General features: G+C 36.6%; 1 protein-coding gene across 4 annotated transcripts in view; it reads right to left on the bottom strand.

Annotated features, from left to right (window-relative positions):
- The window catches only part of LOC114138417 (collagen alpha-1(XIX) chain), a 129813-nt gene that overhangs the window by 80244 nt on the left and 22930 nt on the right, over nt 1–26639 (bottom strand). For all 4 annotated transcript variants that reach the window (XM_028007646.1, XM_028007647.1, XM_028007649.1 and 1 more), the window contains exons 10-12: nt 20974–21018; nt 5452–5478; nt 4869–4913 (exon numbers count right to left, since the gene is read on the bottom strand). In XM_028007646.1, coding sequence (XP_027863447.1) covers nt 4869–4913; nt 5452–5478; nt 20974–21018 — 117 coding nt within the window. The remainder of the gene's footprint in view (nt 1–4868; nt 4914–5451; nt 5479–20973; nt 21019–26639) is intronic.

Here is a 26639-nt window from a genome sequence, read left to right as displayed (position 1 = left end):
CTGCAGCAAAGAATGTGAATTATTCACAGCAGACTGAACACACCTCATAACCTCACAAAAGTCACCTCCATGGTGCTCCATGAGCAGCCACTAGCCAAAAACCCAGCTACTTTTTACCAACTGTGTTAAGCTGTACGTCCTTTAAAGATAAAGTAAAAAAAATGGTTTGTTAAATCTGAATATATTAGGGAATAAATAGATGAAAAGGAAAAGGCCTTAGCTTCATTATTAATTTGAAGAATTATGTCTATAAGCAGAACAGAAGCTCCTTCCTTCTTGTCTGTTTTTTTTTTCATTGTCTCTACCCCGCAGTCTAATAAGAGGCTGTGCAGCTCATCTGTCAACTGTGTACATTGTCCAAAGCATAATTCTATGGCACCTTAACAAAGAAGAGACCATTTAGAGAGGGGTTTCAGACTTTCAGTAATGTCTATAACACTCTGCAAGTTCAGTCACTTCTTGGGTTTTAACACATAAATATGTGATTCTCAAAATATGGAATCATTTTTGTATAGAGAATGAAAGCAAAAGTTAACATATACCAAGACCACATATTATTTTTAGCCATTTTGATTTCAAAATATGTCTGAATTACGATAGGAATTGAATGAAATCCATTTTAAAACAAGTAATATTATATAATTTGGTAATTTATAGATTTGGTTGAGCAAATCTGGGTTTTTGTTTGAACAGTCTTAAGTCTTAAGTCACTGTAAAGACAGTGATTGTCTTTACATTGACAATCACTGTGAAACAGCATTAAAAGAGAAGCTATGGCTTTTGCTCATCCTTCCTGCCTGCCAGTGTGATGTGACCTGGTTAGATGTGCCTCATCTCTTTGAAAAACCAGAATTGAGCATAGTCTGCTGCTATAACACTCATCATTAATAATTACAACCTACTCATTTTAAAGCAAAGCACCTAGTTTGTGAAAGGGCAGAATGACTTTTCATGTGTGTTTTGTCATTAAAATATTCAAAAGGGGAACATGTCAGCAAATACCTCACATTGCATTGAACCTCAGCTTAGACAGATATGAATTTGCTGACTTCTTAAGCCATAGGTCAGAAGGTCCTTTAGAGAAATAGGATAATATTTTGAATGCTTGAGGTAAAGTGTTGTAAGAACATTATTGCAACTTACTAAAACCCAGCAAATAAAGCTTAATGTTAAAGTTCCAAGATATGCTCTGATAATTTGAATTTTCAAAGTGATTCATAATCCAGAAGGAACCTACTAACGTTCTTAGGTATGATCCCAGTGACTGTACTGAACCCACTCACTGCTTTATGCCAGCTACAGAAGTAGTGTATGCTGGGAAGTCTTGGCACAACATGAATAAGCCAAGCCCGTAGAGGCGTTCCCATGTACTTCAGCATTAAGGAAGCAGTGTGTGCACTGTGTAGGTTTTCAGTCCTATTTTGAGCGAGTAAAATTATGTAATTTGTCACTTTTGTAATGCTCCCTGGCACAAAATGCACATTACTTTTGTATGTGTACAGAACTTCAACATGCTCACACTGTTGTGATGCAGACAGGCACTTCTCTGCCATTCACCCTGAATGAGCATACCTAATACTTGGCTTTCCAAGTGACTAAACAAAAACTGTTTAGCATGCTTGTCTTTCACCTCCACCATCAGTATGGAGCAGAGCCAGCGTACAATGACAACACTGAGCTTAGAACATCATTACTGAGTGTGATGAATATTTCAGCTCACCAGACAGCACAAGGGACATATCATTTTTACCAACGATCCCCGTCTTCCCTTTTGATTGGCTATAATGGGCCTCTGAATCCCAGAGTCCTACTCTTGGCCTACCATTCTGTGTCAATGCTGCCCAGATTAGGCAGAACCAAGCACATTCACATTATCACTAATGGAAATGTGCAATGTGGGAACACATTCCCATTAATTACTTGTCATGGTTGTCACCCTGAAAAACTTGACCAGACATCGATCAAGGTAATAAGACAAGATCAAGATTCTGTGGATATTAGTTACAGGGTTGCAGATGGGTTTGGGTGATTACCCTTGATATTCTCTGTTGCATATGTTGCTTTAAGCTTTGGAGAAGGATCCGAGAAAATGGCATCATTCCTCTTCTCCCAACGACAATGTCCTCCACATCTCCTTGAAGTAAATCTAGATGGCTTAGAGTGGTCGTATTTTGCTCAACAATAAATTAAAGCGGACAGTTTGAGAGATGGTCAGGCTTGAATCTAAGACTTTGTGAAAGCTTTTCACTCCCGGCTATTCCATGAAGGATATAGAGCAGTCCTTCTGCATCAAGTCTTTCTGCATCAGTTGTATAGCAGCTGTAGCTCTTTGCAAAACCAATAAGATGCAGGCATGGCCAAGAATTGCTAATTGGGTGAGAGGCTCTGATAATGATACGTGCCCCCTCCTTCCTAAAATAGGTTGTCAGACTGCAGAAACACACAGTGGTCAACAAACTGGACTCCATGTGACTCTTGGAGCTAAGAATAAGCAGAAACCTTAGTACATTAACAGTCACGACGAAGTCAGCCAACCATCAAAGATGAGGTATTAATAGATCAGAACTGTGTCTTCAGCAGCAACAACAGAACAAAATCTGGAATTGACTCTTAAATGCCTTGTAGCTATTTACCTATCAACTCTTCAAAGAAATGTGTATGGTAAAATAAAAAGGGAAACCAAGAGGGTACAACATTAGTAAGAGTAGCATTCTTTCTTCTTTCATGCAGTTATGTTTTGAATTTCATCATCAAGATGTATTTCAGAACATATCCCAGCCTCTTCTCAGGCAGGGTTATGTGTTAAAAAGCAATATGACTAATGATGTGGAGACAATAGTATCAAAACATCTGCGCTCACTTATTTTCTATGGGAATAACTTCAGCTACAACAGATTCAGTAACTTCCTTCAGTGAAATGATCCATTGAGGAAAAAAGCACAGCTGATCATTCAACACAATGTTAAGAGACATATTCTGGTTAAGAAGGGCAAAATTCATGACAAACACGTATCTACATGCTTTGAGCCGACTGCCATCGAATTCATGAAGTTCGTTTTATATTTGCTTGATATAAAATGAATATCTCCCTGACCTACTTGCGGTTGCGCTAAAGCTCTCATGTGGATTTTATATTTTGCAGCAATATTTTCTTCTGTTTTATAACCATTCTATGTAGGACAACCAAAACTACAGAGCTCATATTTTATTATTATTTTAGAAAGACATTTTCCACCCCATCCCCAAATTCTTGTCTGCTGTTAGGTCAAACAAAAATATTCTACATGCCACCATAATTTCATGTTCACTCTATTAATATTAAATCCCTTTGAATAGACTAATAGACTTGTTCAAATTTGATTAATTTGTAATGATGTCTGTTTCACAAACCTGCAGAGCTATTTTCAAAATGCCCAAAAGTTATTAAAGACATGGTTTGTGGTCAGAATTATGATGCTATGTATGCTATATATGAAGAGATTGTTATAAGCCAATAACAGCTCAATGTCCTTGAAAGTCCCTGGGAAATAAATCAAAAGTAACCGTTAACAGGATAATGGGTGCATTTCTGTAAGAGCTCGGACTCGCTGTGAATACTTGCTTGATGGTATCATTAAATAAAACAGATAAACTTAGAAGCAACCATTAAAGTCTTTTACTGACACAAATGATCCAGAATGATTGCAGAGAGCCACACAGTTAAGCTAAAAAGTATTCATGCCTATGGTACATTTAAATTCAAACTAATCTTTTAATTTAACCAACATTTTATTTTCACTAGAAATGATATCAGAGTTTTGGAGTGCCCCAGTCAAAGTCCTGACTTAAATCTGGTTGAGAATCTGTAGAGGGAATAAATAATTTGGGTGAAGACTTGGAGCTCATAGTTTATGGCTGCATTGACAATGAAAATTTTCTACTGATTATTGCGAAGGGCATAAATAATTTTAGACACGCCATGTTTTAATGTAAGGAATCAGAAACAAACTTTGTGGTTGTTTCTTTGTGCAAATGGTTTGGTCCTAAACTGTATGTAATGTGTGCAGTGTAACCATGATGACCAAGCTTTTATTCATGCCATAATCTAACTCAGAGGAGACAAGAAAAATTTATTTACTCACACCATCTGCACTTACCTTCACACCGTAGACTGGATAAAGATTGTTTATTCCTTTATTTAATCAGGTAAACCCCGTTGAGATCTAGATCTCATTTTCAAGAGGGACCTGAAACAAACTTCACTCCCCGTCGGGGAATCAAACCCCGGTCTCCCGCGTGACAGGCGGGGATACTCAACACTATACTAACGAGGAGGTACAAATGGTTTATAAGACTTAAGGCTCAGAATTTGAGTCTGAGTCTTTAGAGAGAGACTCTAAGCCAAGTCTGAAGTCTTTGTAGCTTAAATGCAACTCGGATCTAAGTCGTGAACTTGAGGCACCGTGTCATTTAGACATCATTTAGCAAGCCAGACACATTTATTCTGCAGCACGTTTACTGCATTAAGAAGTGACAAATAAATAAACATGACATTATATAGCCATTGAATCAGTCACGGACATTGTGTCTATTCCAAATCGAGCTTTTAGAAACTTAATACTACCCAACAGAGCTACCCACTGGGACGTCACCACGTGTGCTGCCAGTCATACTGTGAGTGTGTGCATGACCCTTTGACCATGGATCCCATTCATTAATTGTCATACAGCATGCCCTCACGGACTTGTCCCTGTTTTTTTAGGCCCACTGCCATGAAGGGTCACATACAACAACAGCCACTCAGTAGCTGTTCCTGCAGGCTAAGACCTCCTAGTCATTGCAAGATCAAGTCAGGCCACACAACTGGTTAACTGTCGCTGTTTACTCACCCTCTTGCCCTCTTTGCCTGGCTGACCCGGCTCTCCAGCTGATCCCTAGGGGAAGGACATGTATTATAGAGAATTAGATGCTATATTTAGCAATCTACAGAGACTTTGTTTTGCATCTCGTGAAGTCTGACACGAGCTGAAGTCTGCAATGCAAGTTGTCAGCAGGCCAATGGAGTTTATTTGTAACATTAAGATTCAAGTTAACTCAACGGATAACAAAAGAATTAGTTTGGTTAAAATTAAGTGCATAGGTAGGAAGGAGTATGTAAAGTTGTAGTTTCAATACTTGAATAGCTTCTAGGTGACTTCTCCAATATCTCCTTAATAGGCAATTTGCAGCCTCAGTTGATCAGGGCTTCATTCCATTACTCTATAAAGTATCCAGATAAAAAAAACTATTAGCAACCTAATCAAGGTGTATTCTGAGTTTATGTTCTTGTTGCAGAGTGCATATGGTGATTCAATAGTTTCTTGTCCAACCTAATAGATGACTGGAAGAGAAAACATGCCAGGAGAACTTTGTTCAGCAAGAAAAACAATCATTTGTTGGCATGTTTTTTTAAAGTGTGGATCTCGATTTTACCTTTTCTCCTTTATCTCCTCGAGGGCCCTGAAAGAGTTAAATTAAAACTTGTTATTTACAAGAAAACAAAAGCATGAGCTCAAAACTATTTGAAAACAACTTAGAAAAAGTGCATTGCAGAAGTATTCATGACACTAAAAATTCTCCACATCTTGTCATGTTACAATGATGCACACTAACAAATTCTTTTGGACTGTATGTGTTGTATGAACCCATTGTATGTGGTTCATACACCACTGAATATGTGTGTTTGCACACAGTGGGCTAAAGTAAAGAAAGAAATTAATACTTTTCAAAATCTTAATAGAAATAAGTATTACACCAAGATCAAAATACAAATCTTATTCCTATTACTCTGAAATTTCAGTAATTTGTTTTTAGTAATACAAGACAAATGAACACTCCAACTCAGTTGGGGTGAGACAATGTAGCAAAGTTCAAAGTTGGGTTAGCTATAGAACAATATCCACTATTTTGAACATCGCATTAATCACTGTTCACTCCATCCTCTGAAAATGGCAACAAAAAACAGGATATTGTAAAACCATCAGACCCATTTTAGTTGATCATCTATTCCCCAGTCAAATTTATGATAAAATTTCAGTAAAATGTTATTTCAGAAGACACCAAAGTTAAACCTTTTTGCCTCCATGCAAAAAAAATTATCTGATTCTGGTGGAAAACTAACACTTTGCATGATTCTAAATATACCATCTTCATTGAGAAATATGTTGGTGGCAGCATTATGCTGAGGGGATAATTTTCTTGAGCAAGGACAAGGAAGCTGGTCAAATGTGATGGTAAGTTAGATGGAGCTAAATAAAAAAAAATCCAAGAGGAAAATCTGTCAGACGCTACAAAAGACAAAAACTGGAGCAGGAGGTCAGCTTTATGCGGAACAGCAACCCTGAACATGCAATCAGAGCTACAATGGAATGGCGTAAATCTTAGCATTTTCTATACATGGAAAAATTTAAATGGTATGAATATTTTTGCAAGACACTGCTTAAAACCTTGAGGCAGTAATTTCTAGCCCAAAATTTAAGCAAATATTAACAATTAAAATGCTTTTATTCAGATAAAAATATCAACATGTATTACATACAAATAATATGAAGGGTAATGAGGTCATTTTCCTTGACCAGGTTGATATGAAGAGAGCCAAGTCTATAACAGTCTCTCCTCATACCTTGCTGGGTATGAGCTTGGGAGAGAATGCAGAGTCATCAACCCCCCAGGCTGCAGAGTAAATACAAGACCATGAACTTCATGTGTCCACTTTCCAATTTCTGCTAGACAATTCTTCATTCTTTCAGTGGGCAAAAGTCACACACACACGGCTGATTTTCCAAATACACCCTTATAAAAACGTTTCATGTGAGTCAGTTGCTTTTGCAAAGTAATGAGGGAGAAAGAAACAAACAGCACAAGATGGCAGACAACCCAAAAGATTTTGCTGATTCATCTATGAAAAAAAGACAGCTGTGACCTGTGATGCTTTAAATTAAATATGCCTCAGTCTTTCAGCAGTTGTTTTGTTAATAAATCATCATATTCTCCTCTAGTCAGATCGTGCTCTCGGTTTGACCTCAAGCAACAAGCAGTACAATACAACTGCTCTAACAGCAAGTCAGCATTTTAATAGCCTACCTTCAACATTTTCTGCATAGGCTCACCAACTCATTTACTGCCGTAATGTGAGAAAGTTAGCTAAAACTGCATTTGCCTGTCAGGGAATGCTTGTTACTTTGCTTGTTAAATAAAATTAGCATGAGAGTGTAGCTAATGAATGGTGGCAGAGGTCTGTGGAAATCGTAAGCATTTTGGCGACATAAAAGGAGCAAGTCAGCAGCAGAGGGACTGTGTTTTTTTTCATATATCCCTGCAGTGTTGATTTAAACTGATAGGCTCATCCCCTCATGATGTGCACATAATTAACTACCCACCCACAGAACACCTTTAATCTGCAGCAGCCTTCAACTCTCTGATCTGAATCCATTGAGAGCATTTACTTTTTGCATCTGTGTCGACACATTTGTTAAAAGTGTTGATGGGAACATAGGGATACATATCAAGTCCCTTGCAAAAGTTTTCATACTGCCTCATAATCTCAGATTTCAAACGAAAGTCACATTACATCCACAAACGTCAATGCATCTTGGAATTTTATGTTACAGACCAACACAAAGTGATGCAACTAAGAATTTTTCAATTTGTTTTAAATAAGAATCGGTGTGCCAGTGTGACAGTATGCATATTTAGTTCCCTGATACCTCCAAAGAAAACCAATTGCCTTCAGAAGTCACATCATTAGTAAATAGACGGTTATGTGTTTAGAGCAATGTTAAAGAATACTCTCTAATTCCCCAAAAAATATTAAAAACTAACAAGCTGGAAAACTGCTCAGACTCTCACCAGTCCAGAACTAAATACAACTGGCAAACCTTGAAAATGTTTTTCAGACACTTTCAGTTCAACCTAACTGTGTCTGAATTATGTTACAATAAACACCAACAAAGGTAACTAAAAATTGAGAGGTGGATTCAATGCCTGCCTGAATCTCAGATTTTTTATTTGCAAAAATATTTGAAAATCACTTATCCTTTTCGTTTCTCCACTTCACAAATATGCAGTTACTTATGTTTATATATCACATGAAATTCTATTAATACAAACTGAAGTTGACGGTTGTAATATGACAGAATGTGGACAAGTTCAAGGGTTATGAACAACCAATGTCAGTGTATGTTCATTGAACTATGTCAACTGTTAAATTTTACATGACCAGAGTAACAACACAAGTCAGTCTAATTACAAGGGTGAAAAATACAGTAGGTGTGCAGAAGAAGGCACCAGCCCAGAGAGAGCACGTTTTACCCATGTAAGAAACAGCCAGTGACTACCTGTCACTCTCCACCTCTCACTCAGGGCTTTGGAGCTGAACTCTTCCCGCCTGGCTGCTCATCCCTATTCTTTCTGGCCCGAGTGAGAAGGCCTTCTGAGCCCCTTTTCCTATCTGCTCCTTGTTTGAACCCTTCCAAGGCACTGGTAATGTGACACAGAGCCACCTCAGCTGACGCCTCACTTCCCATCACCAGATGTTTTAACTCCACAATCAGTTCCTGATCTGCCAAAGTGCCGTGATGTTTACGAAGCTCTGTCTAACCATTTCAGGTCATACTTTTGTGTGTCCATTACAACCTCATAAGTTGTGTTGAATGACCTTACATACATAAACCAGCATAATGAGATGTAAATGAAACAGTGTGAAATTACAGGCAGTCCTGGGTTTTCAGCCAGGCCTTCGTCCCCCTGTGTAGGAAGATCATAGCATGAGTTTGCAGCATCTTTATCACATGCCGCTAAATCCATACTGTTCATTTTTAACTATTTGACATCCAACCTATTGGCCATCCATCATGTTTGTGACAAAACCTGAAGGTCAGTTAAAATGAGATCGACTATGCATAGAGGTAATTTTTCAACACATGCTCCAGTGCAGTAGAGGACCATTAACTGGTATTTACAGTATGTCACGAAATGAAGCATGTCTGATGACTGTCGCACTGTCAGACAACTGGCAGGTGGTTTGGAGCTATTAAATGTGGCGGGCCCTAAAATAAACACAAGCATGCTATATCATGTAAAAGCTCTGAAGCATTAACAGCAGACAGGTATGATAACATTGTTTGGTGACTGCAGAGCAGGTTGTCAACAAAACATACTATGAAAAAGAAGGAGATGCCTTTTTGACACCAGGATAAATTAATATAAGCAATGCAAACACATTTTGGATTTCTAGATTGTTGTGCCTTTTTTCTTTTTCTGTCTTTTAGATAAATCCACTTTATTGCTGTCCAGTAAGCAGCGTTACTACAAAATCTTAGACTTCACAAATGGCAATATCCTGCTTTCTGTGTTCTGAAAGAAAGGGGGAAGTTAAAAGGGAGTGGGCAGCATTTACTTCATATCAATTTTTCTGTCTAAATGAATGTCACAGCTAAAATATGCATGGTATAAGATATTCAGAAGACTCATTACTTTATGCTTCCAAAGCTACCTCCCTCTGTCAGTTTCAATACAAACAGAGGCCCCCTTCATGCCACTTCCCCACAACCTTCCATCCAGAAAATAGGATAAAATAGCCTGTGATTCTCTGTTGTCTTCACAGGGACCTCATTATAACTTCAAGGCTGGCAGGCAGTGCAATGCACCTACAATTATGTGGTGCATTATATGAAAAGACAACAACACTACTGTATAAAAAATAAAACAAGGGGAGAGAATAAAAGAGCAGGTTATACCAACTAATTACAGAAGAAGCATCCTGTCTCATACCTGGAAAATAATTTCAGAACAGAAAGGGAGAGGAAAAAATAAAAATAAAAAATTCCCCCCTTTCTACATTTGTACAACAGTTAATCAAATGCATGCCACTGATGTCAGAGAACTGACAATGAAGAAGCTGTATTTTTACATCAGACTACCAGCTTGTTTTGAACACATGGATTATAAATCCACTTTCAGCTTCTGTGCAGGACTTTCCTGTGTGCCACCTGCTTTTTTACACAATTTTAAAGTCAAATGTAAACTGTATTCTTACTCGTGAGCCGATCTGCAGAGATCAAAATAAAAGCCAATATTGTGTAGCTCGTACTTAGCTGGAAGCTTGGAAATGAGAAGGTAAAAGGATTTAGTTATAGATGTCCTTCACACAGAAGGATACAAAACCATATTTAGAATTCAGTAACGTAAAACGAGTCGAAATATTTATTTCTCTGTTGTCTGGAACATTGAAAGCTACTACCACTTTACTGACTATAACAAGAGCATTCAGCGTCATGAAATAGTATTCAACCACAAACTAAAATATTTGGAGGAGGGTTTTGAGTGTTCTCAATAACATGTTCAGAATTGAGAATACTGTTTAATAATCTTAGAGTAATTTTAACTACTCCACCACTTAATTACAGATTTTTTTGTTATGTTCTTTGCTTTTAGTGTCACTGAACAGTTGTCTTTATTCTGAGAATAAACTATGCAAAGCTGAGATCCATAGTAAGGGGGAATTGGTTGAAGTTAATTTCATTTAGGGGTATCAGAGTAATAGGGCTGAATGTGTACTAAACACTTATCAGTTTAACAAGCAAAAAAGTTCAAAAAGAATAATTTTTTCACCTCAAAATATCACTGAAACTATATATTGAAGTTTGTGGTTTTAACTTAATTTAAAGAAGTTCAAGCGGTATAAATGATTTCACAGGGAACTGCATCGCTGGTAATGCTTAAAGTATTATTCCATAAATTGGGCAAACACATATTGAATGCACATTTCAAAAATGAAAGTGATTCCCTCAACTCTACCCTCTTAAACAGTGATAAATAAACCACAAACCCTAGATATCAAGGCCAGTCTGTTCAACAGATTTCCTCACTTGAGTTTCATTTGGACCAGCCAGAACAAAAACTCTTAAGACACCCTTCAGCTTCTGAAAATTTACAACACATTGTGGTATTCTCTACTTGTAGTTCTGAAGTTGTTTTGTTTTTAATGCAGCAGAAAACATCCTGTGTTGTTGTATGTCAGCATGTTGCCACAGAGCGTACAATCACATGCGAGTATAACATTCTCAGTGACTCAAAAGATCAGATAATGTCAATCACATGCCACCCAGTTCCGCAGTGTGATTCACAATCTGCTGGCTACGACGTGTCTACCCCCCATTCCGTTTCCCTGTCTCCCCATGCTGCACTTTGGTTTAGCAAGGACACTGCTTGTCATTGCCTTTGAACCTTGAAGCAGGGAACCTCAGGGTGGGACTGAACTATGCAGGCTCAGGGAGCAGTCAAGCCTCCCAGTGGTGAAATGTGAAAGTAGAAGGACAGCTCAGATGAAGAGTTATAGCTGATGAATGAGGCCTGACACATATTGACAGGCTAAATTTGCAGCAAGCCTTGTTAGGTGTGACACATTTGGGCCATTGGCACCAACACTTTAAAATAAGTTAGGGCGGGAGTAGGAAAGATGGAGAGTGTGAGCAGCCTGTAAAATGACTTAGAAATTCAATAATTTGTCATGGTTAAATTTAGAGTCAGATGGGCTATTAATAGTGAATTATATATCTGCAGAGGATGATTACCTACTCTTATCACATTAAGTCTTGCTACCAGAGACGTGACTAATTCATTGCCGGTTCTCAGCAAGCCTTGTCTGAACCACTGCTACTCAGAAAACAGAAGCCATGATTACAATGGTGCGACTGCATGTATGGTAGTGGTGGCGATACAATAACATGGCTACTATTTGTGGATATTGAAAAGGTTATGCCATGATTTGATCAGACTGTGAGTTAATGTGCTCCCTTAGCCCGCAGACTGTCAGGAACAAGGTGACTGTCAAATCATTCACACACAGGAACTGAGCAGAATATTTCTCCATTAGGATGTTATTGTTATTACGAGAACTGGGGCAGAAGTTAAAGATTAAGGAGAGAGAAAAAAAAACTTTTTACTCTTTACTTTTTGAATAGGCTTTATATTATTGTAAAATGAAAAAAACCAACAAAAAAACAAGGTTGACAATGTTGAAATGTAACAATGTAATACATTCACCAGTTTTGTTATAAAAAGTAACATCCACAAATCAATGCTTCCACACCTAATAACTGGAATTATTGAAATACAAAATAATGTACCTAATAAAAATGTGTCTACTCTCAACAGGATACAAGCACAAAGACATCTTATCCTTCATAAATATAGTTGATCTAATCCTTTCCATTTTCTTGCAGCAGCATTTTAAAAGAAATATTACCAATATGACGAAACACATTTTCATCGTCATCACAAACTTACAATGTTTTCCACAGATGCAGGAGCTGTGCTCAGTTGCACAATTTATTGTAAAAAAGACAGTTGTTTTTGGTTTTTATGTGCTATGCAAAGATTATTACCAGCATTCATTTGGCCACCTTCAACAAAACTTTCTTTTGTTTGTTTGTTGAATTAGATTCACCCCTTCTAATTTTTGAGGCATCCAGGTTTTAAAAGCCCTGAGTTCTTGCTTCTACGTTTAACTTTAATTTATAGTTTATTGTGTCCAATTTGATTGCCAGTGACAACTTTTATTGCTCCACACATGCTATAAGCTTTATGACCACTGTTTGTCTCTGTAAAGCCTTGTAGCGCTGTCAGTGTTGCTGTTCTGGAAAGACTTTGTTCAGTAGGCATTCAGCTTTTATGTGACAAAGAAAGGAGAAATGCATGAAGAAAGGAAAAGCTCTTATTACTTTTGTTAATTTTTAATTAGCGCGTTGACTAGTTGACACTCATGAGCAATAAACATCACAAAATAGACATTTTATCTTTTTTTGACACAATATGTACAAAAAAATAACATGTGCATGCTGTGAAGAAACAGCAAGTAACATAGCATTTGTTTTGAAAAGTATTGTACCTAAAGAATTTTACTTTTGACAAATACACTTTTAACACTCCAGGTTTTTCCTTTTGTAATTTGTTAGGATGCAAAGTTATGAATAAATAGGAAAAAAAGTCATCATGACCATAGGCAATTGTCAAATTTCCTATTATCTTCCAAACTAATTTGATCAGCAAAGAAAAACCTCATGTCATATGATTATAATGTATGCATCATGATGTGATTACCTCTTAGAAACTGTTTGATCTAAACAATAATAAAGTGAGATATATTATTTGAGGATCAGATATGCATTGTAAGCCCATGTTGAAAATTGTTGACATCTACACATTTGCAGAGGGACATTAAGGAGGAAAAAGTTGATGAAGAAAAGGCTGGAGTCTGGCTGTGTGGCAGTTGTTCCTGCAGCACGAGGTCAGAACACTGTGGGGAGCTGTGCACACTCGTCTGCTAATTACACACTGCTCTGTGTCTCATCAGTCCTGAAACTGTGGGGCCACTGGACAATCTGGCAACTCCCCAGCAGAAGACAACTAACACAAGCAAACAAAGAGCCAGGGGAAGGAAAGAGGAACACATGCAGCCTAATTATGTTTACTTAGAACTTTTACCAGGCAGAGCATCTGCGGGTCAGAGAAGTTGTCTCATAAGAAGTAAAAAAAATTCTAATTTCAATCACTGCAGAGAAGTTTGCCATTTCCAGCTAGAGCTACCAAACCAGATAGAAGTTATTCAACAGGAAAACTGAAGATACACTAAATATTTGTATTAGCTTGAGGCAAAATTTTAATCTTGTGGGCAATGAATCTTTAAAGCTATGTGAAACAAGATCTGTACGTAACACAGATATCTTGAGTGCTGGCCTACAAATGCCAGGGAGGTTACAGCAGGAAATGCCTTTTGTGACTTTCCATCCCCTCAGCGATACGCCACCATCTTCAGCGTGGTGGAAGACTACCCTTACTGACACTGAGTCTTAAAAACGAAAACAAATTAGCATGTCCATTACACTCCGAATAAATAAAACACTGCTCCATAGTGTGGGGATATCGTAGTACACTGTCAGAGATCCTCTTGTGCAGAGGATATCATGTTCTATCAGTGTTGCTCAACTCCGCTTTCTTTGACACTTCACTCTACAGCCGAACATCATGTATCCACTTGAATTACCCACAAGATAACACAGAGTACACTCCCCCTTTCCCATAGGAGGTGTATCTGCAAAGCGATACTACATCACATGCACATACTCAGAATTCTGGTTTCTCAGGTGTCAACAGGAGCTTTAAATAACACATTAGCTTTAAAAATGGAATATGAGCTAATTGCAGTAAAAGGCCGGTTTGGGTATCAGAATTTGCCGCATGAGTACTCAGCAGTAAAGGGATGATCACTTTAGGTGGCGAACATAAATTTATTCATTGTTTTTATTGTTCTTCTTCTCATACATTCAGTTATTTTCCAAATAAACAGATTGCAATCAGGCCTTTTAAAATATAATATCAAAGGTTTTCTATTGAAGACTGCACCAGTTTCAACCTATTGGATCTGTAGTGAATGAAACACCAGAGATAAGAAATTATTTTAGAATGAATAAATGTTTAAAACCTTGAATGTGAAAACAGCCTCTGTCATAATGAGAGTTTTTGTCTTCATGAGAATATTTTTTGAAGAAAATAATAAAGTCTATTTTTATTCTTGACTTTCTTATGTGACGTATTTCACTTTATTTTGAGTCAGCTTCTGATTGGTTTACCAGCACATTGTTATAACGCCTTCCTTGAACGAGCTGGCTAACAGCGAACTGCTAGATTTCTCAAACTCAATTAGAAAGGAGAACATTTTGTAGTTTAATTAAATATCTTTGTCTAATTGTTGTCTAATGTTCCTGCAAAGGTTTTTTTCTTCTACACCTTGAACGTATATCCACCATTCCTTTGCAACTCTCTTTATGAAATGTTCTTTTTGTGTCCAACCCAGCTTGATATCCAAAGAAAAAAACGACTGAGAAACTCACCGAAACCAACCTGAACCAATAGCCTCCAGTCTGAGTAACCTGCCAGTCAGAACAACAGTCTGTGAGCTTTCACTGTTATCTGAAACAAAGTTCATGCCTCTGCAGCCTTTATTCAGTTCTTCTACCAGATCAGAAGTGGTTCCTCAATCTTCAAATGGTCCTGCCTTTTAGGTTGCCCTTCAATTACCATGAGACATGAGAACTCAGAGTGGTAGTTATTCAGTAGAATTGATGGTTTAGTTTTCTAGACATAAACTTTCCTTGTTTAGCCTGTGAAAAAAAGGCTTGTAGTATTTAAATTTTTACATCGCTTTTATTTCTTTTTCTGCACCATAAGTAAGAACCTTAGTCTGTTCATTTTTTCTGATTTGATTTCATAATTTATATATCTTAAACTGAGAAATATAGACAAATATACTTGATTCTTTAAATATATAATTGTTAAATGAGAATAAATTCTTCATAATTGATTTGAAATAGATTATGGAGCACATTTATTTATTTAACGTAATTTAGTTTAGTATGAACACAAAAAATCAAATTATAAAATTCCACCCATGTTCATTGAGTATATATTGAGAAATGAAATAATATCTAACTGTTTATTAATTTACACAAAGTGTTTATATGTCTATGACCATATGGACCACTTCTATCATATAACATAATCTTCATTGTATTTTTGCTGCAAAAAATGTCTTTGGGAATTTTAAGTCTCTAAGAGTAGATTACTGTAAGTTATTACCAGATGAGAAAAAGAATCCATATTGCAGTCTTATTTAGTCTTATGAAGCTCAACTTTGTGGAGACACAGGGGACAGTGGTTTTAACCCATTAATCATTTGATTTTCAAAGCTCACTGATAAACCACAGGGAGCAGCTACATCCTGTCTTTTATTTTAGCGTCTCGCCTTCATATTGTTCTAAATCATATACGAGTGTTGGGTCAAGAAATCAAATAAATCACAACAAGAACACAGCTGCAGGAAAGACTAATAACGAACAGTCCACCACATATTGATTTATGTTGTAATTTCTTTCGTAGGGAGACTTTCTGCAGGTTTCTAGAAAAAGGATGATCACAAGGAAAAGAAAAAATATATATACTACATGGATTGTGATTAATGGGAAAACTTGTGTTTGGGCTCAGCCTCAAAACAAAGGTGATGTTAGAAATGAACAACTCAACTGCAATCAATATTCTTAAATTAGAGCAAGTATGTGATGTCTTTGTAAACAAAAAGCACTGTTGTAAAATCTTTTTTGTTGAGAGTTGAAGAACCACAACCAAAATGCATTATTATCCATGTTACCTTGTGTTAACATTTAGGAGTTAAATTTAAGAATGTTGAGAGAGAAGACCACAAACAAGAGAGGTAGAATAAACTGGAGAGAGCAACAACATTTGTTCAGTGTTTACCGCAAGTGTAAATTATGCACATCTGTTCATTCTTACAAAGTTAATTGATGGTGAATCCGAATAAAATGTATTATTTATACTAAAACATATAACATCACTAAATACTTTTTTTTTTCATTTATCCAATAGACTTCTTACACCTAAATATCACAATAACTAAGAGGTCAAGTAAAATAAATATGAATTATTTTTTATCACATACATAAAAAAAAGAAATAACCAGATTAATTTTTTTGCTGGTAAACTTTATACGCTAGAAGGAATACAATTCTCCAAATGAGACAACACTTGGACTTTTGATGAAAATACTATTGACAGCTCTGAAGGTGCTCCTGAATTTAACTGATTTACTTTCATGGATTTCACTGAAGAATCTGTAATTAAATATGGCAACACAGCAGTGCGGTCCTCATAAGTTAAAGTGCCTTCAGAAATGCATGTATTGTTTTTTTTATTTTTATTTTGTGTGTCTCTGTGTTTCCCTGTGATTTACTGGCACCCTGTCCAGTCAGCACAATATATCAGATTACAGTCATCTTCATAAGATCAGTGTGTGCAATACTGTAGATACAAAGAGCTACTTGGATGCAACATCTGGAAGTATTTTAGATCTGAAGGCCTCTTAATGCCTAAACGGAATGCATTGGGATAATACATTTAACCTACTATGGACTCTAACAGTCTCTAATGTTCACACTTGATATACATTTTTACTGGCTGAAATACTAATGATCACAAGGTGTGGTTGGAACATTGTGCAATGGTAAAGATAAAAAAAAGAATCAGAGAAATGTTTATAAATCATAATCAATATTGTAACTACAATTTTAAGCAAGAGTATTGCAATTACGTTCTTGATATAATGCAGCCTTGGATGTTACCATAAAGATTAAAGTTTGAAATTAAGATTAAAGTTTAAGAATCACTAAATGGAAGGATAAATTTGACATTTAACTTCAGTGCATTTTCCAACTAAGAAGGCTTAAATAAAGATGTCAGCATATCACTTCGTATCACTTGTCAGATGAATAAAATATAACCACTATTTCACTCTGGGTTCAGCTAGTGTTGCTTTTGCAAAGGTCGCCAGTTCTAAACACATTTCAGAAACTCTTTTTCTTCCATTATACGTATCTGAAACGATGGACAAACCCACCTGCCAGAGGCAAAGTTGCCTCGGGCACAGGAAAATGACTACCAGGAGAGTAGAGATAGTGAGTCATGTGTACAAGACTAAAGCAAAGACAACCAGCTAAGGGATGTTTGTAGCTCAAAAACAATTAGTGCTCCAGGCAAACTTATTTGAGTTCCTGGAACTGTTGCTCATGACAGGATACTTGGCGAAAATGGGATTGTCAATTTCAATGTTTATAGCTGAATACTGATCGAGTATTTTCTGGTTTGCATCCACAGAGAGCAGAAGGAAGCAGGGCAACCTTAAAAATACAAAAAAGAAAGAAAAAATATCAGCAGACTTATCAGCCTCACATTAGGGAAATTATTAACCTCTTGAAGATGCCTGTGTCTTTGAAGGATCCAAGTAAATTGCAAAAAATTATTTTGTGAGTTTTTCTTGTTAACTTACAAACTGTTTCAGTCTCACTGCAGTGAACATGATTTCAGCTGTTTTCATTTTATGTACTGCTATCAAGTCAAGGGGAGCCCTGGCTGAAGAGCTCTGTGGTTTTCCAACTGATCATTGAAGGCATCTCTTCCAATCAGTAAATACTGTGTATGATCCAAGGCATGGCACGCATTTACAACCTCCATTATAGTTTGTGTGATGCTGTGACTACAAATCAGTCAGTCTTTGATGTGCATGGAGTTAATTTCTAGTTAGGTGGTCTTGAGATTCCTCTGTAAATAAACCTGATTATGTCATTCATATGCAAATGGTCACATGACGTCAACTGTCTTTTCAACATGTCAAGAGGTACTTATGCTCGAACAAAAGGGCCCATGCTGGTAGTCGGGGTACAAACCAATGCTTGAATTTAGACACTGCCAATTCAGGTTTTTTTTTTTTCTCCACCTTAATTGGTTTACTGCTCAATTCCAGTTTCTTTTATCTCAGGTTTGCAACAAGAAGCTGGTACAAGTGGTCAGGGCTGGAAGTCATGCAGTCAAAAAAGCACACAACTACGTGCCTCAGAGCTGCATAATATACCTTATTTATCTATCATTAAAAGTTGCATTTCCTTGAGAGTAAAGGGAAGAATTGCACCAGAAGGCAATAGCCAGGCTTGAGCTGGTGTGAATGCATCGTAAAGCACAGTGTCAACTACGACATCTGACTTTTATTTTAGAAATTAGGAATTTGAGTCTGTAAATGTATGTAAATTTGTCCTGAAAATTATAAGAACCTCTATAGTTTTAGGTCTACTTGATTGCTTACTTAACTACAGATCATTTTTGGGGTGTGGTGGTGGCGCAGAGGTAAAGAGCGGCCCAGGTATGGAGCCCTTAATCCTCGACGCAGCCGTCACAGGTTCAATTCCTGGCCTGAAGACTTTTGCTGCATGTCTTTTCTTACAACCCACTTTCCTGTCTGACAACTATCAAATAATGACCACTACAGTCAACAAAAACAGAAGAACATAATCTACCCAAATTTTACCACTTTTTGTGACAACCCAGGCTGAGTGTGACAATGACGCATAGTGATTACAATACTCCCATTTAAAGGTGCAACAAGCACATATAAACAAAAAAGATCTCGACTCAGATTATGAGTGGAGATTGCTGATGAAGCTAACCTTAAAAATAGCATCGATAGAAGCATATTTGTATTTGTAAGCTTCTACTGGCTTTTGAGTGTGAATGTGGAGCAATGTATCAAATCTTTTAGGCCCTACCATGCTGACTTGTGCCACCAGCCAAAACAATATTGAAGAGAAAGTACACATCCCCATGACAACACAATTCCCTGACTGCAGCAACCTCCCCAAGCAGGACAAAGAGCTCTGACCTCTTCCATTCCCCCTACTCACAGAATCTGGGTTTTTTGCCAACATTCTGCTACCCCTGCTCCAGTGGGTCAGAAAGGTTTATGTAGCACAAAAATAATCTACACAATACTGGGCATGTGTTTTAGAACTGGGGTTGATGGATGCACGTTCACTTCTGTTTTTATTTTCTTTTTTTTCCCTCTGTGATAGACTACAGCTCTATAGCTGACTTCCAGTGTTGCTTTTTGTTAACTAAAATGTAACATGGTTATGATAAACATTTCTTTATGGAACTACTCTGACCATCTGTACCTCTTCCTTTGGAGTTTCAATAAATGGAAACACTTGTTTTTTTCAGCATAAGACACTTAAGAGGAACATATTTAAAAACTAAATAATTATAAATAACATTTACCATAATTATCATTTCTGATGACTAGTGCATTCCCATTTTTTTAATGCCCTTGACTTTATTAATAAAAAATGAAAAGCAAGATATTAGACAATGTTGTGCCATTCACACAGTACTTCTTAAAACTCCAGAAATACAACATTCCTTACTTATTCAACCAAACTACCCGACCTTCATTGTTTTAAAAAGGATTCACTTTCACATTTATGAAATTTCTAAGTAAAGAACAATTTAAGTCTTTAGCATTGATTTTCTTACACAAAGATTTCCCAAATTGATGAAGGTCATATGACTCAGCAACCAAACAACAATATTGTTACATCTCTAAATGCAGCAACACAACCCCATCACGTTTTACAGGTGATTGATCCATGTTGGTATAAAGCATACGGGCTGAACTTGTATAGGTTTTACAAGTGATACAGAACACTCACAGTACTTTTACACTATGGTCACATTTACCAGCTGCACTCACAAATGCACAGATGCGTAACCAATAGGAGAAGTGAACGGCAACTTGCCTTGCCCAGTGGCACTCTGACACTTGGCAGAGATCGAACCCTTCCTCGAGGCCATCATTTATTTATGTTTTGACTTTCACATTTATGAAATATAAAATATTTTTTTGTAAAAATATATAAATAAATAAGCAGCAATAAAAACAAAAAATGACCGACATCTCCAATCACTCTCATCCTATGAACACCACCAGGAGTTAGTGCCTGCTTATGGTTATTTACAAGGATCTGCCACAAAGATTTTAAATACTTTCTTAAAAATATAAACCAGAAACCTTATCCCTGATTTATTTAAATGAATCAAACCTTTGCACTTTCTCTACGTGTAAATCTCCAGCAATACATGTCTGTTTCTGTAAATATATTGAAACTTAAGAAAAGGTTCACAAATATTTAAGCACCACTATACATTAGTTTAATCAGTGCAGCCAAATCTGAGTGCATGCAATAAAGAATGACCTTAACATGGTACAGAATGATCTCATGGTAATTTGAAAAATTAGTTCAGTCCATTGGTATGCCAGTCTATGGCTGCATTCTGTACATATCAATTAATTATAGTACAAGGACAGTGTAGTCCAGAACACTCTTACTACTTGAGATATAACAGAAAAGCCACACAGAAAACTCAGCTTTGTTTATACCTCCAGGACATGGCACACAAAAAATGAAAAGCCTTAAAGAATTGATTGCCTGACAAAATAAAGTGGAGCTTGTTGATGTGCTGTGTATGGACTATATGTCTGGTGGAGATAGCAGTACTCACCCTCTCTCGATCGATTGCCTTTTGACCTTCTGATCCAAGTTCCCCCTGCAATGACAAGATTGAAAGTGTATAAGACACAAAATGGCCTCTTGAAATTTTCACTTAAATATTTTTTGGGATTTTCTACATATCAGTTTCCTTACAATGTGGTTCAGCTCACATATAACTGCAGAACTGCAGCTTTAGTAAAGTTTGTAACATATGTGAGATTATATGCAGCTTGTGAATAAGCTGCTTGAGCTTTACTAGCTGACTGCTTTCCACACACTCTGCCAGAAATGTGTGAGATGTTTTGGATCTTGTTGACTTTTTATTAGTGTGCAACTCATACATATACTAGGATGACCTCGGCCGTCCCATAGCTCAAGCAGGCTGCGCTGTTTGAGTGTCCAGGCCAACTGGCTCTTTGCATTTATTGTATTAACAGATGGGGGACAATTTTGCTCTCAAACATTTTCCCAAATAGTGTAAAAAGGTTTGACTCAGTCAAATATATTTCATAACAACACCATTAACAATTCACATGTCTAGAATAAATTAGTTTGACTATCTTTTCTTATTTTCTATATCCCATGTATCAAGTTTTGTGAGAAAATAAGTCACTGTGGTATAAGCTCAATGTCTTCAGTGCAAAAATATCCTGGATTAAGCCGCCTCCCATACTCAAGAATAATCCCATTGGCTGACATTTCAAAAGCCCCTTTCCAAAGGTTCTACACAATTGGTATACATGTGGATAGTATCAAATACAGGGATCTGCAACTTTTACAATCAAATGAGAAATTTTTGCTAAAATAAAACATGTACAAAGTCACAAATGTTACATAATCTTTTTAAAAAAGACAATTTACAGTACTATAGAAAATTTGATGTGATTTTAAAGAACCACTCAGTTATTTTTTCAGGTTTGAAAATGAAGAAAAAGTACATCTTTTGCATATATATATATATATATATATATATATATATATATATATATATATATATATATATTATAACTGGCAACTCTAACAATAATTGTATAAATAGTATGGAGAAAAATTTTAATATATTGTGACATATACTTTACCATTTTCAGTTGATCAAAGCTTCCAGGGATATTAAATGAGTAATTCAGTGACCTTCTGTTTCATTTTACTGTAAATATGATGTGACACACAGGGACATTTCTCTTAGGCACTTGCCACTGAGTTTTATCTTGCCTCCCCATCACCACAGTGAGAAAGATGACAAGATAGGTAAACAAAACAAAACAAAAAAAAACTTCTCAATGCTCACTGAGAACAAAAGCATTTTAAGTTTATTGGATTTCAACAGAAACTATCCACATACTAGAGCTGTGGTGGAAAATCAAATACTCAAAACACAAATGTGTCAGCTTAGCTAACCTGTATAGGGACATTAATCAGAATGGTATAGTTTGGTCAGATGAAACAAGATGGTTTTTGACAGCAAACACTCCAGGTGGGTCTGGCATGACACAACGAAGGACATGTGGAAATCTACCTCATGCCCGTTGTTAAGTGTGGTGGAAAATGTGCGATGCTGAGGTTATACTGTTCCACACTGAAAGGCCCTGAGAGCTAGGACATGTTAAATAAAAAGTTAGTGACCTGTGAAAGATGAAAATGGATAGCCTTTGGGTCTTTCTGCAAAATGACAATCCAAGATGTATGACTAAGTCAACCTAGAAAGGGCTCACCAAATGTGTAATTAACCTTCTTCTATCACTGTCTCAGTGCAAAGATCTAAGTCCTGAAGAAAAGTTGTGAAGGACCAGAATAGGAAAAAGAAAACAGAAGAGAGGACACAGGACTCTTGCTGATATAGAGAAGAATGACCAATGATTCATCATCTATGGTTCCACCTGTTGAAATGATTTTTAAGACGATGTGCTGTTTTATGGGCAAAATAGTGCGAGGGGGCAATAATTGTAGTCTTAATGACCTAAAAAAATATATTAATTTGAGAAATCTTTGCCACTCAGCAAATGTACATAGAAGCAAGGATGACTTTATTTTTACACATCTTTAGCAGTGGTGCCAACAATCATGGGGTGTGCTGTATATGTAAGTCGTTTGTTGTTCACACAGCAGCAGAAGGCTTCATCAACTGGGTATGCTTAGAGCTGTTCACACAGATCCTAACCCCCTTTGCACAAACAGCTCAAACATCTAGTAGACGTTAGTGCTGCAGTGACAAGGACACAAGTCCTTTCTGGCCCCCACCCAGGACGAATGCCAAGTATGTCCAACACGGCGGACAGCCAAGCCCGAAATGCCAGTGCTAGGAACTGAAACATGCATCTCTGCAGCAGTATGTAGTCCACCCTCCGACAAACAGGCACCCATGTTTTGGATTAGTGAGTTTATAGCATCACTGTCCCCTGCATAACTTCAATTTATTTCAGTAATGTCAAAAACTTGCTTCAGTTACAGCAACAGTATCTCACTCCATCAACTCAAAAACAAAAAAAAGGAATACCCCAAAGTTATGTCAAGTGCTTCTTGGCAGCCTGACCTCCCTGTGTGTCACACTGTGATGAAAACAGTACGGACAAAGGTTAGAGTAAGGTCTCTCATTCACACATTAGTGAATAGCATTATGGAGGCTTGTCATTGCGTCGGTGCTCTTGCTACTACAGCTGTCACACAAGTTCTTGCTGACACTATGGCTCAGCAGCTGCAGATTAGTATACTGTTTCTTAACAACTACAAAATGTTAATCCCAATCACTGTAAGAGTCATTGTATTATACCAACAACTGTGATGATAACTGTATTAAGTTGAAAACAGAGAAACATGCACTTAGTACTGGATTTGGATATGTTCATAGGCAATGTGAAACAAGAGTTGAGGTATTAACATAAATTTTAATGGAAAGGATTTTGTGCCTTGTAAAGATATTCAAACCTATGGACAACATTTTATTTCAAATTCATTTTGTTCATATTTGGTCTAATCTAATCAGAGCACCTTCTTCTACATCCCTACATGGCTTGTGGAAAAACCACAAATGAACCTCTTTTAAAATTTGCACTCTTCATGCCAAAGTTTATTGCTTTTGTCTGTTCAAATGATAGACTAAGAAGTATAAAACAAGCATTTTGGGATATTATTTCATAGCCTAAATCTGCTTAAATGTTTTTACCTGCTTAAAGCTTACGTGTCTCTAACCGGTCTGGTGTGATCCTTGGTCTTGTTTGTTTACTAAAGTCTTGTGAAAAATGACTGGCATTTGTCAGTCATTTGACTAATCCTAGTGTACAGCTATTGTACACAGGGATTCAATTAGACACAGGTGTTTTTCTAAATAGGATATTTCTGAAGAATCTGTATATCATACATTTTTTCATTTTCAATTGACAACCAAAATTAAAGAAAAAAAAACAAACTGAGAAATTGATATTTTTGTTGTTGTTTGTTTCCAATCAAATAAAAAAAGTGCTTGTTTTTCATATTTTCAATTTTAGTTTTGGATCAAAAATACAAAATGGAAAAACAGACTGTAGGACAGAATTTTATTTTCATAATTAATAAATGCTCGTGACAAGCAAATTTGTCCTGCATGTAAAAGTGCAGGTTATTTTTAAACACAATGGCATAGCTGGAAACACACACCAACTTGATTATAGACTTATTCAACACCGGTAAGACATGCAGAAATTTGCATTGGAAACTGCTTGGAAAGGAGTGACAATATTTAAAAAGAAAAAGACATTTTCGAGACATGACACTAGAGAGGGTTTTGGTTTTGGTTGATATACAAAGTAAATGTATATTCAAATTTTCACAATTTTATTAGCAAACATTGCCATTAAATTTATAATTCTCTAACAGTACCATCAAATGGCCAAAGGTTCATGACAGACTGAGGTCGGGCCTCGAAGTATCCTAATAGAGCAGGTGAGTTTGACTATGTTTGGTCCTGCACCTGTTTTTCCATTTCGTAATTTGGTCAGAAATTAAAATTCAAAATATGAAAAATAAGTGTTAAAAACTAATTTTAAAAAAATAATAACTTTTTTATATTTTGAGAATGAAAAAGAGTGAATGAAGAATGGAAAGAACGAATGACACATGGACTATGAAAAAAGTTGGGAGCACTGTATTTTATTTTAGGGCATCAGAGTAAAGGAAACTGAATACAAACATGTGACGCACTTTTCAGATTTGTCTTTGTAAAGCATTTGAAAACCGCTTCCAGCCAAATTAATATTTTTGCTGGGCACTGTAACTGATAAATACTGTAGGCAGATGCTGCACATTTCTTTGGACAAGAAAGAAAGAAATCTAACGGTGTCAATTCTAGGTTAAAATGTAGTCCACCACAGAAGCTGAGCTGCTATATTTTTGTAATAGTTTGACCATTATTGTTACTTTTATTAAGAACAACAACGTCCGTGTAACTTTTGCATTTATGAAGGTGACTCATATCACTTGTGAAGATATGAATAATGATACAGTTTGGTTTTAACATGAATTATAAGAATTCCCATTTGCTAATGTCACTCACATTATGAATACAGTTATCATCACTGACAAAAAGATAAACCCAGTGTGAGGAAAGCATATTCTGCATTGTTCCGTCAGTTATTCAAATTTACTTTTAGGCCTCTGACACAAAACCTGTTCTCAGGAAAACCTAATAACATTTTAACAAAGATGAGCATAATAGAAACAATAAGAGGTTTTGGAAGCTTCTCAAAATGTATGGTCAGCAACATACTGCTCAGACTAAAACTCCTACAGCAATTCAATTTACAGGTGGAATGTATGTTCATTGAATTCAAGAGTATAAATGAAAATAGAAATTACGAGAGCATCAGACTTATGGACTGTGCAAAATAAATTAAATGTATTGTAAAAGTGAAAAAAACTTTTTTTTTCTTTGCATGTACATGCAGGAGCTGTAAATCTAGCAATAACAGGGTTTATGTGCGAGGCCAAAGAAAATGGATTTCCTTTCAAGTAAGCTGCATTCTTATAACCCACTACTTATCTGTTTAATTTCCTGGGGGATTCTGGATTAATCATAGCACTTTAATCCCCTTGCACTGCATAAGAATCCTCCATCAAACTCACTGTAATGCGGGATAGTACTTTCCATTGGAGTAGCACAGTTGAAGTAATCCCCTCACACTTTCCCAAGAAATTTTCCCCGTATAGGTCATGATGATTGCCCAACAGCTCTCATTAAGGGCTTTTTAAATGCCTCAAATTGTCCAGATGCCTTTGATTAATCTCTACAAAGTCAAGTTAAATTGTTACAGAGTATACTAACACTATTTTGAATCTCCCACCGAATTAGATGCTTCTGTTGCTAATTGAAAGTACTATGAGCTCACCTTATTAATCTGTTTTTTGTTAACTTCCTTTATTTTTTAAGAGTGAAGATCCATGTAATAATCTCTGTTGGAGATTCAGAAATCAGTATGACTTAACAGAATTGTGCTGCTGTCATAATTTAGCTGTGGAGTAACGACAGGAAAGGTCAGACTTAGACTTAGACTTGGACTGACTTTATTGTCATTTTGCATGCACAAGGTGTATACAGAACGAAATTTCGTTGCATACGGCTCGAGTGAGTAAAAGAAAAGAAGCGGCCACATCCTGCTCACACAAAGCCGGATGTTTTGGGATATCATGTGATATTCAACGGACGGT

The sequence above is a fragment of the Xiphophorus couchianus genome, chromosome 22 (genome assembly GCF_001444195.1).
Source record: "Xiphophorus couchianus chromosome 22, X_couchianus-1.0, whole genome shotgun sequence".
NCBI lineage: Eukaryota > Metazoa > Chordata > Actinopteri > Cyprinodontiformes > Poeciliidae > Xiphophorus > Xiphophorus couchianus.
The sequence above is the reverse complement of the archived record's forward strand: the minus strand, read 5'-3'. Positions and strand labels throughout refer to the sequence as shown.